Source organism: Phasianus colchicus, chromosome Z, assembly GCF_987193195.1.
Source record: "Phasianus colchicus chromosome Z, bPhaCol1.hap1.1, whole genome shotgun sequence".
NCBI lineage: Eukaryota > Metazoa > Chordata > Aves > Galliformes > Phasianidae > Phasianus > Phasianus colchicus.
In genome coordinates, this window is record NC_143476.1 from 83,293,102 (window position 1) to 83,310,287 (window position 17,186).

A 17,186-nucleotide genomic window follows, 5' to 3' on the forward strand; every position below is an offset into this window, starting at 1 on the left:
TACTCTGCTTTCATATCCCTTAGCAACTAATTATGGAGTGGCACAATGACCTCACAGCATGCTAAACTCTCAGCTGCAATCTGAGAATAGTTCCAGGAGCTGTCTCAGGGGAAGGAGGAGGAGCAATAATAAGAGCAGTCATCTAACACAAACAAGTGCCATTCTTAAATCCTTGCTGAGCAGCTTCATAGGTACCTGGACACATCTAAAGATAGTTTCTACCCATAGGCTGAACACAAGCCACAGGAAGAAGTTAGTAGCGCAGGTACTGGCAGGTGACTTGGCAGACAGATACAGTCCCCTGCTGCAGCCTTACCCTCAGTCCTGCATGGATCATGTTAGTGGCAGCCACAGACTCTGTAGGAACAGGAATGGTAAAGCAGAGATGATGGTGCAATTCAGGAGCACGTTTCACCAGACACCAAACTCTTCTTCCAGAAGCACACACCTCAGGTGCTGCTCCAAAAGTAAATGAGGGCCACAAAATAGAGGAGAGAAGAGCATTGCTGTACTGTACTGACCCAGGCAGACATAAGCAAAAGCTTCCCACTTCAGGCAAGAGACAATAAATTGCTGCTGAGTTGGGTAATGTATTTATTAAGCCCAATGAGCACCTTTTCCTACATAGGCTATATAAACATCTCAGTTCCTCTCAAAACCTGTGCAATAGCTGTGTTCTGCAGAAGACAACCACCACAATTCCCCAACCTAATAGCAAGCCCATGCTAGTTCAGGGAAAAACAACAACAACCACCACCCACTTGGAAGTCCAGGATTTAGTAGCTTTTGTTCACTTTGTCTTACAAAGCTATAGAAACAGAATCAGTTGCAATAGGAATGAGCCATTCATTCACGAGAAAAAAAAAAGAAAAAAACGTAGAAGAAAATAAAAGGCCATAATTCTAAAAGATACTTTGGGAGAGCTGGACCATGTTCTGCTCCTCATAGCAGGGACTGACAGCTCCTCCACTGTGAAAGGGGACCTGCAAAGCACTTCCATGGACAGCAAGTTAATGGCAGAAAATGCCAACATGCAAACCCGAGCAAGAAGAGCTAAGTTAAGATCTTAACTGCCCTGACCAGCCTCATCAGGAACCCTCCACTCACACCTTCTTCTCATGACCTAGGAGCCCCATTTAAGCCCAGCAATGGGCCTTCAGTAAGCTACATAATGTTAAGTAATCTAAGCTGAGTTGCAGATGTGCTCATCTCTGGCTTAGCCACAGCTGCACTCCATGCCTGCCCTCAGACCTCAGCAGCCCAGACCCAGCATAGACTGACTCCTCATGACAACCTCAGCCTTGCCACTATGGGCCTAACTGGCAACTGCAGAACTACATCTGACCCTGATTACCATTACCAGACATAACCCAAGACTGACTTTCTAACATGTACTCCCTGCTTAACCTCGGAGCTGCCTCATTACTTTGAGTTTGTCTGATGGTCTGGTCTCACAGCAGAAGCTCACCTGGTCCTTATGGCTGCCCTGCTCATATTCTGTGAGTACTGTGGGACTCCAGACTGACTGGTGAGTTCCTGCTCTACCAGCTGTTATACTGCATTCTGCTTCTGGCTCCTTATCCTCAAAGGAGTAGCCAGCCCCTGCTGCACCCTACCACATAGGTCTGAGAACAGGAATTGAGAGAACTTGGTACCATTAAAAGACACAAGCTTCCCCCCACCAGTCCAGGGCCCCACAGAAATGATCTCCAGTCTCACATCTCCTTGAACACAGGTCAGTATACACAACAGAAAAGCAAATTTCTAAAGTTGTCAGCAGTCTGTGAATTTCACTGACTTAACTACTTACACCAATTAAAGCATCACAAAAGCAGCTTCAAAGAAGTGTCAATGCTTTCACTCCACAGCCACCTCACTACTGCACAGCACAGTACTTACAACATGAAGTCCTGTTCCCAGCATGGTTGGTCACCTCGCACTGCTACTGTTGTGCTCTTCACATTTTGCACTTTCAGGGTCACATAGGTATTGAATTTATCTGGGGAACAAGAGGCAAAACGATATCTCCTTCAGTTTACCATTTCATCACACAAGCACAACATTTCAAGGTTTTCAATCCTAGGGGGACAAACCACAGGGGCTGGAATTTGATGATCCTTGAGGTCCCTTCCAACTCAAGCCATACCACGATACTATTGAGCAGCATGAAGGAATAGGGCCTATCATGTGGACTGTGCAGAGCTAAAATAAACAAGCATGAGGCAGTAGTGCCAATCATACTGTCTCTTCCTTTCTGACCTAACTGCTCACCTAGTTACTATCTGTTTTTCCATCCATGAGTTCACTAATAAACTTTAAAGATAAGTCAGAGGCAGAAGGAAAAAAGTGGTTTATGCTGAGTGTGCTAAAACTCACCTGTGTTGCTTAATCTGTGTTATGCTCATTATTTTGATAAACCAGGATATATTTAGATGCTTCTTCTAAATCTGAAGAAAAAACCTGGATGAGTTTTTTTTCCCTAGTTCCTACTGCCTCTTTGCTAGTAAGATTAAAAGCAGCCAAGCAGACACACCTGAAGTTTGAGTACCAGCATCTGAGAATGAACAGAGTTTCCACCTCAGACCTATCTATCATTTTTATCAAAGAATAAGACTTAAACTAAGTAGCTATAAAGCAGTGTGCAACTTTTAATACTTGGATGTTTTGCTGTACCCCAGTATATGTTAAATCACAGCTCATTTTAATGCTGCCAAAATTCAGATTGCTGTGAGCTACACCTTAGCACCTAGCTACAAATATCCCAACAGACAGGAACCAGAAGCTCGAGAAGGAATCACTGGAAGATGGATTTCCTCATAGCTATCTACTTACTATTTTGCATCTTCCTGGGACACTGGGTGAAGCCATACACTCACACACTTCTGTTTAGCTACAGTACAGGACAAATACTTTGCAGCTCAGAGCACTGTTCTTGGTTGGAAAAAGGCTAAGGTACATAATGTCCACTTCCATTCTGTATATTCAGCTTTACTTCCCTAGAAAAAAACTAGGTTTGCATACACACAGCTATTGACCTGACATGGAATATGGGCGAGGAGACAGCAACAGAACATGCACAAGCCAGAGAACTGGGAAGCTTTCAGATACAACCTAAGAACTACTGTCCAGGAGAATACAATTGAACAAATACATCATGAATACAGCTGATTTGAGCACTTTACTAGGTGATGTTCCAGAAGCCACAGTCATTCTTTCCTTCAAATATTCCAATAATAATATTTAAAGCATTTATTTTTATAGACTTCCTAAAACTGAGCTCTAAGATGGAAAAAATAATAAATTGCTTATTCTTCTGTAAACAGAACATCAAATTGCATTCAACAAACATATTTACCTGCTAAGGATTCCTTTCCTAGCATAGCGAAATACTTGTTTAGATCGGAATTGCTGGGTGATGCCAACTGTTTATTATATTGTGTGAACACAAAACCTGGCAGATGGGATTTGAATCCCAACCATAGCCATTAAGGACCACTACACAAGTGAACCTGTCACTCAGTGCCCATCAGGATCAAGGAGTCTTGTCCACTGAAACTGGACAGCCACATACCCATTCTACCTGGTGGATGTTTTCAGATCTCATTTTTAACACGAACAGGAGAAGGGTGAGAGGAAAGGACAGAGTGGGAAGAGGTGACCTTAGGGGAAACCTTTCCTCACCCATATCCTGTGCAGTCAGGTGAGCAGGTGGATGTTTCTCAATACTGTGATACAGCTCAGGCTTTCTCCTAACTCAGGCTGTCTGGACTCTTGAGGTAGCTTTTGTTTCTCGTAAGAAAACACGGAGCAGTAAAGAGAAAGCAGAGGAAAACTGGAGGCAGCAGTGTGAACAGAACCCACTCCTGCTACATACAAGACTGATCAGAACAAGCAGAGCACCTCTTACCTGGAGGTCCGTGCAGTTTAGCTTTTTTTACTGTAAAGAGAAAAAAAAGAAGAAAAGGAGTCTGTTAGTGATTTTGTCCTGTTATGGTCCCATTTGAGTGACAGAGTATCAAAGGACATCACGTTAACTTGAGAACACTGCACAGCAGAGGCTTGGAAGCCAACTCTTCTTCAGTTTAACAGACCTGATGACCTGGTAACACAGCCTCCTCTGTACCCTATTTCACTGTTCAAAAACAAAAAATAGCATTACGGTTTGAAAAGCAATTGGATATGGCTTATGCACAGTTGACACAGAGGAAGGAAGGGACGCCATTCAGAGGGAGCTCAACAGGCTTGAAAGGTGGGCCTGGGTGAACCTGATGAGGTTCCACACAGCAAAGTGCAGGTTTTGCACTTGGGCCGGAAGAATCTCAGGCATTTATACAGGCTGGAAGGAGCAGTCCTTGAGAGCAGCCCTGCAGAGAAGGACCTGGGGGTCTTGATAGATGAAAAGCTTAACATGAGCCAGCAGTGTGCTCCTGCAGCTCAAAAAGCAAATGGTGTCCTGGGCTCCATCAGAAGAGGGGTGGCCAGCAGGGACAGGGAGGTGATTGTCCCCCTCTACTCTGCCCTTGTGAGGCCCCATCTGGAGTACTGCGTCCAGGTCTGGAGCCCCCAGTACAAGAAAGATAGGGAACTGTTGGAGAGGGTCCAGAGGAGGGCCACGAAGATGATCAGGGGACTGGAGCACCTCCCCTATAAAGACAGGCTGAGGGAGCTGGGCTTGTTCAGCCTGGAGAAAAGAAGGCTGCGGGGTGACCTCATTGCAGCCTTTCAGTACCTAAAGGGAGCCTACAAACAGGAGGGGAATCAACTCTTTGAAAGGGTGAGTGACAGCAGGACAAGGGGAAATGGGTTTAAGTTGAGGGAGGGAAGATATAGGTTGGACGTCAGGGGGAAGTTCTTTACAGAGAGTGTGGTGAGGTGCTGGAACAGGCTGCCCAGAGAGGCTGTGGATGCCCCATCCGTGGAGGTGTTCAAGGCCAGGTTGGATGGGGCCCTGGGCAGCCTGGTCTGGTATGAAATGGGAAGGTTGGTGGCCCTGCGTGTGGCAGGGGGGTTGGAGATCCGTGATCCTTGAGGTTCCTTCCAACCCTGGCCATTTTGTGATTTTGTGATGCACAGAAATTTTAGAATTTTTTTTTTCTGCTTAGTAAATTATTTCTGCTTAGTAAGATGTCATTTCATACAACCTCACAAAGTAACATAAATACTCCAAAAGAAATACAGATTTCTTTAGAAGCAAAGAATCTCTCCTCAATAGTGCTGAGCAGACTCAACCGTAACTTGAAAATAACCAAGCCTGAATAGTATCTCTGGTACAACATCTGTAAATCACACTAACCTGCCATGCCTGTTGTATTAGGTAACGTGTGGCAACACATGCCAAATAAATAGAAGTCTGCATTCAAACATCACTTTTCAGAACTTTCCTCTGCTAATTAAATTCCAGGACAGTATTTATCAAAAACAGAGGTTAGAAAACAAAAGAGCACTGGTCTTCTCATACAGAATGAAGGTCTATGTTTACGCAGGGGAGACTGCATTTACAGTTCTGTTTTGAAAGCTCATATCCTCACTAGTATTGCTAAGCATAAGCACCAAGATGAGACATCTCTAGGCACCAGCTGGTTTTCACAGTGGAAAATTAAAACTAAGAAGAAAACATACGTAAGCTAAAAAAGAAGATACACTTGAGTGGCAAAAAGGAGAGTTAAAGAACTGAGGTAGTCAACTTTCCTCCAAAAAAACAAACATCCAACACATACCAAAAGTTTGCAGAGTAACTTCCAAGAAAAATATAGGAGGGGAAAGGGAGAGCAGGGGAAAAGGGGAAAAAGATGTTACACAATTACATGAACAGAGCTGTAGTAGGGTATGTTGATGAAGAACACTCCTACTATTTGATAAATTTTGCTTTGCCAATAGGTGTTTGCAAGAAGGAAATGCGCTACCAGTAACAGTATGAGAATCATTTAAAATAAACTTTTCAAGAGCTGTAGCTTTCAACTAAACTGCAAGGCCTGCAAGCCTTACGTCCAAAACAGAGGCCCAGTTTCAGAGCCTGAAGCATTCCTGATGCTGAAGTTAATGGTGCATGCAAAACACGCAGTGCTGGTGGCTGATGGAAGATGCAGATACCTTTTTAATCTCCAAATCAATCTGTCTAACCTCAGAGATGTGGGGAGGGCATTCTGCTCACTTCCATAGGTGCCTCTGAATATCATACAGAAGTAGACATTTCATGAGTAAATACTGCCTTGGAGCAAGCAATCACCTGCTTATCTCCTCTCCCCGGCAAAAGGCAGGAGACAAGGAAAGAAGTGCATGTGCTGGAGGAAAGGGAGAAGGGAGAAAGAGAGGGACTTGCAGTAAGCTTCAGCCGGTCTCTCTGGTGGAAACAAGTTCCAAGGTTGTTTGCTGAGAAGTGGAGCCACACACTGCAGAAATCCTAGATTATTTCACACACAAAAAAGGGATTCGGCCTCTAGACACAGAGATGGACATGGTCTCTGCAGCTGTCGATGTGAAAGCTATACAGATAGGTGCTATCTGTATAGGATGACCTCAACTTTTAATATTTAAGAGGTTCATTTGACAGCCTGCACAGAACAAATCACACTGTCAGCTCAGAGGCATGGCCTATCTATAAGAGCAGGTCAAAGACCTGGGCAGCTCACCTGCACTGGTAGCTACTGCGAGTTTACATAGCATGTCCAAAAAGCTCCCAAGAAGAATGACTTGGACGTGTTTTCATTCTGTTATCCCAATGAGAAGCAATTCCCAGGCGTTGTGTAAAAACCACAGCATGGGTGCAGCTCACACAGCACAACTGTTTCACTGGCATGGGGGACATTTTTGAACCCCACCAGCTCATACGGAGCTCCTATATGCCAAGCGACCAAGAAATGGCACAGAGGAGCAAAAAGGATAAGAAGAAACCTGAAGCATCAGCAGTTAAACAGTGTCGTAACAGAGACTGAAAACTCACTGTTGTCCTGATGGCTCAACAGGAGGAGGGCAGACAGAAATCAAGCCATACAAAACGGTAGCTTCTATAAAATAAAACAAAGGTAGCCATTCTCCAAAGTACTCAGCAATACCAAGTTTTATAGATACAGTTATTTCTGTACTGCCACAATGTGGAAAGCTGAAGGTGAAGTTTTTAGTGAAAGATCTAGATGAGAGATGTCCTGACTCACTCATCCCACTTACCACAGGCACTCTGAGCTTTGAGAAATAACATTTGTAAACAGATGGGAGATGTTAAATCCCATTTGGTTTCAAATGGCTGCTCTCAGCAAACTGCAGGAAGCCCGGCCATTCACAGGCAAGTCTGCCTACACCACTGCTACACTGCACGTGTAAGCAGTGGTGTAAGGAAGGACAGCTATGGGAAACAAAAATGAGAGGAGGTCAGAAAGAAAGGAGTCCCATAGCTTCGCACTGTCATGTGTGAGAACTGCATTCTGGAGATGCAGAGATGCACCTGCTCTCACTGTGCAAGGAAAGTGCACATTCATTTAGTTGCAGAGGAAAAAATGAAAGACTGGCATATCTGACATACACTGTACCTTAATTTAGGGTGTACTGGTAAAAGCTATTAGACTGTGGACAGGTTTCTTTGAAATAACTGGATGCAAACTAAACAGATAGATGGAAAAATTAAAAAAAAAAAATTAAAAAAGGCAAGGAAAATTGGTGTAAGCATTCAGTTCATACAAATAATTTTCCTTGGAGATCCTTCACCATTATTATGGTGCTTCTCTACAGACAAGAAAACATTTAAATCAAAGTCGTATCTGTGACACTTCATAAAAAGCAAGAATAAGTAAATAAACCAGGTTTTCACAGTCTGCAAATGTCCTTATGCTACAAAAGGCTGGAGAATAAAAAAGACTCTTGAAAGACTAGGAAAGATAAAACACAAGATGGCAGAAAAGGTTTAAAATCATTGTTGGGGGGGAGGGGGGGGGAGGAATAGAGCATTAACATACGTTAATGTTACACTTCAATTTTACAGAGAAATTCTTATGGTCCAGTCTACTATCTGAAGGGTATTTTTCTGACTAGGTGCACCATATATCAGCCAGTGAATTAGAATTAGGCATGTCAAATTATAGTCAGGTTCACACAATGCCTTTACACAAAGCTTCTGAATGGGAGCATGCTCACATTCACATAAAGGGAACGTGGCTGTTCTGAACAGCCACAGATTCTATCTCACCTTTAACATTTGCTTGCAAATCAGAGGGATGCAGACCCAGGGAGTGCCTGAGCAGATGGCCAAAAGATTACATCCCCACTAAATCTAGCACATGATTTATCAGCTGGTCACTCACCACTCTACAACAAAATCTGCATCCTTACACAGAGGCCAATAACGTGCCACGGACGGGCTGAGGGAGGAGAGGGGAGAATGGAAGGATGCGGTTTAATTAGTCCTCATAAAAAGAAAAGCAGTGCTGAAAGCAGAGCATTCAAAATGCATTTTCATGATCAGCAATTTGACAAATAGTTTCCTTTTCCCTGCGAGACACGAGTGCAGCCCTAATGTGCTTTTGAGAGCAGGCCATGTAATCTAACTTCTGCGGTAGCTGTTTCCAGCCAAACAGCAGTATCGATTCATATTTCCATTTCCCTCTGTGCTTTTCTCACCTTTCACAGGCGCTCAGACTTCAGTGCACAGCACTAGGTGCAAAGGTTGCTAAACAGGAACAAGACCACAGCAAAAGGTTCAAGTTATCCAAGACTGAGTCACCACACCAAAATCACTGCCTGTGCAACCTTACGCACAGAGGGAATCCTGCTTGGCAGGGAAGCACTGTCAAAGCAGTTCTCTAGACCAAGAGGTCTGATACATTTATATCAGCTATAATGAGCCTTTGGTAGCAATTTTGTTGTCTGATCCCTGGATCAATTGCTCTAGCACTTGCAAGCATAACAAGGTCAGAAGCTCAACACCTCCTACACGCTTCTTGACAGCTATTTATAGACCCATCAGAGGCCAGTAAGTGGTGCAATACTGGCACATCTGCCAAGGGCTGTTCTGCCATGAGGATCCCACAGGTACTTTTCCGTCCCCAGGAAATCCAATGTTTTCCATGCACAAACCCTACACGTCCTCACCTCCTTTTTTTCTCTCCCACTACCTGAGTCACAACAGATGCTCTAAGCTGGAGGGAGCAGAAGCCTTGCAATGATCTTGGCCCACGATTTTAACTCAGTCACTGTTCCCTACAAAAGCCCTGCAGCACCAAAGGCATTCTGCTAAAGGCAACTGCACTTCCAACAGCAGAGCAGCAGTACTGACTGTGCCATGAAATTCTTCTCACTCCTTCACAGCTCTAAAAAGGAAAGAGCTGCACTGAACAGCAACTTATTGGTTTCCCAGGCCTGTTACACCAATTCAGCATGGTGCAACCACATTGCCATTTCAAGCCTGAGACAGGTTCAAAAAGATATGTTTCACTATACTCACATGCATTCAGAACAGCACTATGTATAGAAGGAAAAGACTTTCCTGAACAAGCTCAGGGGAAAAATAATTGCACAGGAGCCCCCAGGAACCCACCTGGGCTCAGCAGCAGCCTCCTTCACAGGCAAGAGCAAAGTCTACTCAGAGCCCATCCCCTGTAACAGAGCGCTGCTGAGTGAAAGTGGTCATTGCAACCGAGACTCTACTTCAACCATATGGATATATAAGGGACTTAAGTCGTGTTTATTACATTATGCTTTGTCTTTCTGCCAAGGAAAACAAACCATTGGTTTACATAAAACCATTGTTCTGCTAAACCAGTAAGGAGAGTGCTTTATGTATGCCCTTCAAGAATGACGTGTTGGAAACACAGTGGGTACCTTTGTGGACCAACAGATGTAACAGCTGAGATCACATGCAAATAAATGGAGGATAACATTATGCTATAACTTGATTTGAAGGGAGGGCCGGGCTGACCAGAGAGTCAGGCAGCAGAAGAAAGAAGAACCACTACAAAATGCCACTTTACTTGATTGCTGGCAGAGAGCAGGGATCGAGCAAAGACTTCCTTCAGTACCAGAAAGACTAAGGTAGCACCCAGAGACACAATTTTTCTGACTTAACACTCAAATCCTTCAAACAGCTATCACCTGTTTGAGTGCAACAGTTCTGGTGAAATCTGGATGTCCTCAGCAGCAACCTATCTGAACCATGACGTTTTTCTCAAATGTAGTCCAGAAAAAATGGAGTGGACGAGTGTATTAATTTTTAATAAAAAGAAATCAAGAAATAAGCACTTAAAATTACAATTCCTGTCCATGTAACAAAGAGCTTTCTTCAATTTGACCACTCTAAATGCCCATAGGACAACCTGTCTCATCTTTCTCTTTGGGAATCACGCAAGCAAGAGGAAGGTGCGCTCCTTTCAGCAACCACCTGTATCTAAAAATCGACCGCTTTCATTCCTGGATTCCCCCAGAGGGGAAGGAAAGCTTCTACTCTCTTTCCTGTGGTAGCAAATTGATCTACCCAAGGGATTTCCGTTTTGCCAGATGTCTCGACATTGAATTATACTCCCTCTTAATTCACATCAATTAGCATTTTCCTGCTCCAAATGATCTGCAAATTCATTATCCTGTCCAGAGACAAAGCTACAAGGTTTATTTGATTTACAATACAACTTCCAACAATGCTTCCTAAAAGACACCCTTTCAGCCCACAGGACAGTGACTTATAGCAACTGGGACACAACTGACTCCTTGGAAGGGTTTTGCAGATTCCTTTGGCACGTAACATTAACTCTATTTCAACTTCAGTACTTTGGAGACTGCAAACCCAGGAAAGCACTACATAAAGTACACATCCTAGTGAACATCTAGACAACCAAACTTCACTGGCTACCTCCCTTCTGCATTTGTCTATTCTCTCCTAGTTTAACATTCAGTGGTGCCAGCAAGCCCACGAACCCACAGGCAGACAGCATCCTCCTTGTCTGCCTCCCTCCACAGCTTGGACACCTCACACCTTGGGCCTGACAGGTATTTCCAATGGGGAAGGGATACTGCAACTACTTCTGCTTGGTTTGGCTCATTAAAACTCACCCCATCACTTTTTTCTTTGCATAATTTTTGCTGCCCCGAGCTCTCCATCTGTACAAGCAGAACTTTGGTGGGCAAAGTACTGAAATCCATCAAGAAAAAGCAAGTTTTGTTATACACAGAAGCTATATATCATTGTCTTGTCTAAACCTGCTCTATTACTGCCATAGCCCATGGACATCAGAGTGGCACAGCACATTAGCAGTCCACCTGGAGCATTCTCCACTCCATTTTGTTCTCAAGAATTTGGAAAGAGAACAGAACAGCAGGATGGCCAATTTATGGACAAATGAGCAAACATATCTAGTATATCAAAACTTGATATTATATATAACATCAATGTATCAATATGTAAATGATATTATATATACATCTGGCTATTTTGTTCAATACCCAGCCTGATCATCGTGGTGAACCATGTAATTTCATACCTCCTACAGATACTGATGCTTTTCAGTTCATCTTTTGCACACAACTTGATGGTTATATACAGTACAGCTCTGTCTACATCAGTTTTATTATGCTCCACTTCTTCCATCCTTATACAAAAGTTACCCAGTAACTGCAGCAGATCAAAGCCCCTTCTGACAGCTGCAAACGCAAAAAGCAGATTAACAAGGTATACATGAAATAAAGCACCAGCTTTGCAGACCCTTTCCACAAAGAGTATTTTCCCATCTTTCTCTTTTTTGTTTTGTGCTTCTCTGCTTTTTATTTTTAAATAAAACTCAACTCCCACTAGCAAAAGAAGCCTTCTATTACAAGACCCTATTTCCTTAAAAGATATTTCCTGCAAAAGAAAGGTGACAATTCAGTTTACTTTCTACAGTCGTTTAATGCAGTAGGCAGTTAATTTACATAGGCTTCTAACACTCTCTATGACAAAATTGACTCAGACAGTTGGAGAGACATCTGGATCTTATTTACAGGTTAATCTGTTACCAGATTTGGTTTGACACACTGACTTAACAACACACAGGTTTTTGTGCCCATGAACTGCAGAGTTTCATCTGCACTCTTGCTTGTTGCTTAGCTCAAGAACTCACCTACCTGAAATACTCCTTGAACAACCCAACAACAGAAATTCAAAAACATCGAAGGCATTTCCAGAAACTTATCAAAAAGCAGCAATTTATATATACATATACAAAAAATAGTGCTACAGAACACATGCTGAGGCAACTGCAAACGTGAATGAAGAGTTAAGATAAAAATAAAACCAATGTCTCAATTAAAAAAAAAAGAAAAAGCCAAAAAAACCAACCTTGAGATCTAAAGCATCTAACTGGAAGGACAGGGAAAATGAAATGAAAACCATGCATGTAACTTGTAGAAAGCAGCTGTGACAACTGTCAAAATGTAAGAGGGAAACTAAAAGGTCTGCAATCTGCAAGTGGTTCCTCCCCACACATGAAAACAGACATCAGACTGCTCTGCTAGGATCCCTGCACTAGTGCTGCTCAGCAAAACTACCGAGCTGCTGGGTTGTTTTGTTACTTGTTTAAAAGATATTTTAAGTGGAGCAACTGGTACTGGACAGGTTCACAGAGAGGAAGAAAGGAGTCATAAAACAGCAAACGTCAAGACTGAAAAGCTAGCACAAAGCAGGATCTGCACCAGTAAACTATGACCAACATACCATGACCACTAAGAACAAAAGCCATTCTGCTTCAAAAGACTCATGTATTTTAAAAATATGCTTATTATTTTACCCAATAAATCCCTGAAGATCTTACCAACAAAATGGTGAAAACATTGACAAGTTTTTCTGTAAACCACAGCTCAAATAATTTTTGCATTGCACATTAGTACTTAGTGAAACCCCTGCTTTGCAGCAAGGAAGCTGCAAGAAGTTGACTTACAGATGACCTCAGAATGAGCTTCCTGAAAGTCAGAAGGAAGCATTCAATTGATTTCAGATAAACAGCAGCTGAAAGGAGCTTGACAACATTGTTTCTCCTATCTAGGTAAAAAGCAAATACTCAGGAACTATACAGCCACAAAAAAAAAAAAAAAAAACGGAGACAGATGCTGGGAAGCAATGAAGAAAGTAGAGGATGCAATTCTTGAACTTTATAACAACCCTAAGAGATCAGCACTGCTGGTGAATCCTTCAACAACCTATAAAATATCTTCTAGTTTTCATATGAAATGCAGTTAGAAACAAAAATGTGTAGAAGCTCCCAGTTCTAGGCTGCTTGTGTGGCTGTGCTATGCAGGAGAGGGGAGGAGGCAGAAACTTAAGGGGAATTCCCAAAGGCAGGTGAAACGGGACACTGCTGAAGCTCTTCCACAATACAGGGCTACCTATCCCCTTTTCTCCTGCCAGTATAGTCCCACTGTTCAGCTGGTAGACCATCAGGCCCAGGAGACTTCCTCACCAAGCACCAGTAAGACCAACAGCAGAGCCTCAAGTCACCATTCAGGTAAGAAGAATCATAAGCCATCTTCTGTCGTTTTTGGGAACTGCTGGAATAACAGCTTCATGGTCCCCAAGCAAAAGATCTTCCCACTAGAAACACACCTCATTATCCATTCCTAAAGGCTGGTCAAAAACCAGTTTTCAGGTTTACTGAAAGTTTCCAGTAGGATTCAGGTTTCCAGTTTTCATCATCTCCTGTGATGGAGAGGCAGAGCCCCACAAGTTTTGCAAAGTTTAAACACTGCTCTCCTGAGAGCCCTTTACATCATCACTCACCTCTCCAGCTTCTCTGACAATAATAATCATCTCAGTACAGGCTGACAGACTAACTCTAGCAAGTGGAGAGACACCATACTCAGATGCTTAGTTAGAAGTGTGCTTTACGACTCCAGATTCTGAGGGGCTACAAGCAGGGTTCAGTCCTTTATTTCTACAGCCCTTGTTCCCCTGGAGTGGATACACACACACCAGTTGGCTGTGTAATCCCTCCTAGTTTTGGGCAGGCTTAGCATCACCTCTGACTGTTTTGATCATTTGTGTTTTCTTCAAGAATAGAGAAAACACACACCAAAATTTTGTAATGCCACAGTTAACGAATCAAGAGATGCTTTTCTCCAATGTTTGCTTGGGGTAGAGAGAGAAGCAAAGGATGGCGATCAAGAAACATATTTGATCCTATTTCTGTAAGAAGACAGATTTTAAACAAGACAGCAACAGAGGGTTCAGCCAACACCTCTGATTCTGCAGAAGAACTCAACCTGTACAGATGTAACGTCCAAACACTAAAGCCAGCTGCTGAAAAGCACAGCTAGGCAAAATCCTCTATCGTCTATTTCTTCCTTCCTTGGCCAACCAACACATATGCAGGTTGCAAAAGATTCCCTGGAGTTTCTGCTCAGCAGCTGCTTTGAACTGAGCAGTGAGGACAGGAACAAAATCTCTTACTCAAAGCACAGAGATTATGGAGAGGTTAATCCTCCTGACGCTGGCAACACAGACAGCTCTGTCAGGTGACCTGGTTTGCCAACAAAGAGGTGAACTAAGCAGGAATCCAAGCTGCCTCCTCTCTCCAATATTCTGCTGCAGCTATTATTTTATTAGTGCAAAATATTTTTTTTTTTATTATGCAAAATACTAGAGTTAGTTATTCAGTATGTGACTCTTCCTTAGAAGACACACTGTTGAATCGTGCTTCATTTCTTTTGCTTTAAGGAGTTCCTTGCAGGTTACAGATTTCCCTTGAACATTTCGTGGTTTGTGATCAGAAGAGATAGCATGTCTACTCCTGTATCTGTGCCTAATTAGGAAAAAGAAAAAAAAAAGAATCCATCAATCCATCAAGCCTTTCAAAATTTACAGGTAAAGATAAATATAGAGCAAGGAAGAAAGAAGGTCTGCAAATTTTCAGTATCATAACTTACTCTTCATTCAAGCTCTGTGAGATTAAGAAATGTGATTTTTTACATTAGTGGAAGTGCCTGAGTTGACAAAGTGAGCAAAACCTGCACTGTTTAATTTTACACAAAACAGACCTTAACTCATATATGCCAATAGCTGTCAAAAACTAAGGAAATGCATAAAAATGAAAGCCATAGCCTTGCACCAGCAGGCAAGAAGACACAACATTTCAAATCTGACAGAAGCCACTTTGAGTTGGTAAAACAATTTTGCTGACAAACAAGTAGTTCAAGTAGGTCTAATTCAGATATGTTTGCAGTATTTTATTTTTTTTTAAATGAATTTCACTTCTTTTGAGATTAACTTCTTCCAAGACAAAGCATGTGCAGCAGCTGCTCAGGCATGCACAGGTAAAGGCCACTGAAATGTCTTGCTGGAGTTATTAGATCAAATGACATTACCTGGTCACAGCAACATAACAGCTACAAGACAACACAAGCATTCTGTCTGGTGCCAAACAAAGAAGAAAAATAGGAATTACAGATAGAATAACATAACTTGCATTCATTTCCTATAGCTAGAGTGTCATCTGTACAGATTCCTGAATGACTTTTGCTTCTATGCTTCCTAGTCAGATTTAGATTAAACCAGAAACAGCCTGGAAAAGAGGCTGCAGACTAACTGTATGAGAAAGGAATGCCATCTAACCGAGGCCTCAGCACCTTCTGGTACTTTCAATTTAGAGTACAGGATGGCAAGCAAGCAATGAACTGAACACAGCTACTCGTCAAACCTGACTGCACACAAGCCTTCCAGAATAGTAACATGTATCATTGTTCCACTCCTCAAGTTCAGCAGGCTTGTTAGAAGAGATACTCAATGCAGGAGTGTGAATGCCAGGTGGATTCAGGCTTTTTTGTTGTTGTTTCTGATAAAAACATCCCACCATACTACACTGCAAGAGAGAAGCTCCTAGGAAAAACAGCACCTGTGCTCTCCTGAAACAAATAATGGAGAAGAATTAGTCTACTTTGACAAATAGTTTTAGTAAAGATGTTAAAATTATCCTACTTTTTTCACTGCTTTGGTTCACAAAACATATAAAAACATAACAAAGATAGAAATAAGCTGACTGCAAGCACTAATGACAGTAGAAGAAATCCTAAGGATATCAGCTACAGCATAACCGAATGAGATTCCCTGGGATGAGGGATTTAGCAGAATACTGCTTGAGGAGGAACTCTAAGTGTAAGTCTAACTTTACTCTTGGCATTCACAGACTGCTTATACGACACTGGTCCCTGGACAACAAAGACAAATTGCAGAGGTAGGACAGGCAGACTCATCAACTTTCAGGATTTCTTTTGTTCTGCTACAGGCCTTGGGATGTTGACTACTTTTTATACTCTGCTAGGAGAAGGCTGAAAAGGATATTTCAAGTCAAGGCTGTAAAGACAGAATGTGTTTCCCAAAATTCAGCTATGGACTGATACCGAAACAAGCACTGGATTTTATCTCCACCTGAGAGCAGAAGCTGAACATCCGTTCCCCATGGCAGTACTGCAGTACTGGAAGGAGCTGTGTCTCCTCAACGCTGTAGCACTCACCTGCCAATATTTTTGATTTGATGCTGCAAGTACAGAGAACTGAACTGTAACCCAGTGTTGCTATTGACAAGGATTATGCCCAAAATAGTTCTCTTGAAACCTACGTGGTCTACATATATTTTGGCCTCCATAAATATTATAGTGAAATTCCATCAGGCTAAATGCTATTAGTATTGAAATTGTTAACTGAAATGAACAGCCTTTGTTAATAGTGTGAGCAAATCTCCCTTGTCAGGGCTGCTGTCAAGGAGCACGTCTGGGACTGCTCCAGCACAAATGCAACACCTTGCACTTAGTGTTGTTGAACCTCATTTGGTTCACTTTTTGGGCCCGCTTTTCAAGGTTGTCCAGGTCTCTCTGGATAGCATGCCTTCTTTCTGCTGTATCAACTGCACCACTCCACTGGATGTCATCAGCAAACTTGCTGAAGATGCAGTCAATCCCACTGTCTAGGTCATTCCCTTTTTCCAGTAGCACGGACTTCATGTGACAATCACAGATTCTTGAGTATGACAGAGGATAGTTTGGCAACTACATCAGCCTCATCAGGCAGTATTGGATTTGCTCCAGTCTTAGAGTGGGAAGGATTTTGCTGCCCCAGCCACTGTCTAGAGGCTGGTACTGGGTACTGGTTCAGGGATGTGAGAAACACAAAGAACCTGACTGCCAGTGAAGACCAAGACAAAGAACTCATTAGAATCCCTCAGCCTTCTTTACATCAGTTGAAGCCAGTT

At 42.6% G+C, this 17,186-nt stretch overlaps 1 protein-coding gene across 2 annotated transcripts in view; it reads right to left on the reverse strand.

Moving 5' to 3' along the window:
• Positions 1 to 12,986, reverse strand: part of UNC13B (unc-13 homolog B) — a 191,954-nt gene extending 178,968 nt beyond the window's left edge. For both annotated transcript variants that reach the window (XM_090132344.1, XM_090132343.1), the window contains exons 1-3: positions 12,290 to 12,986; positions 3,908 to 3,937; positions 1,900 to 1,999 (exon numbers count right to left, since the gene is read on the reverse strand). In XM_090132344.1, the coding sequence (XP_089988470.1) occupies positions 1,900 to 1,999; positions 3,908 to 3,937; positions 12,290 to 12,347 (188 nt within the window). In that variant the 5' untranslated portion in view covers positions 12,348 to 12,986. The remainder of the gene's footprint in view (positions 1 to 1,899; positions 2,000 to 3,907; positions 3,938 to 12,289) is intronic.
• Positions 12,987 to 17,186: the final 4,200 nt, after the last annotated feature.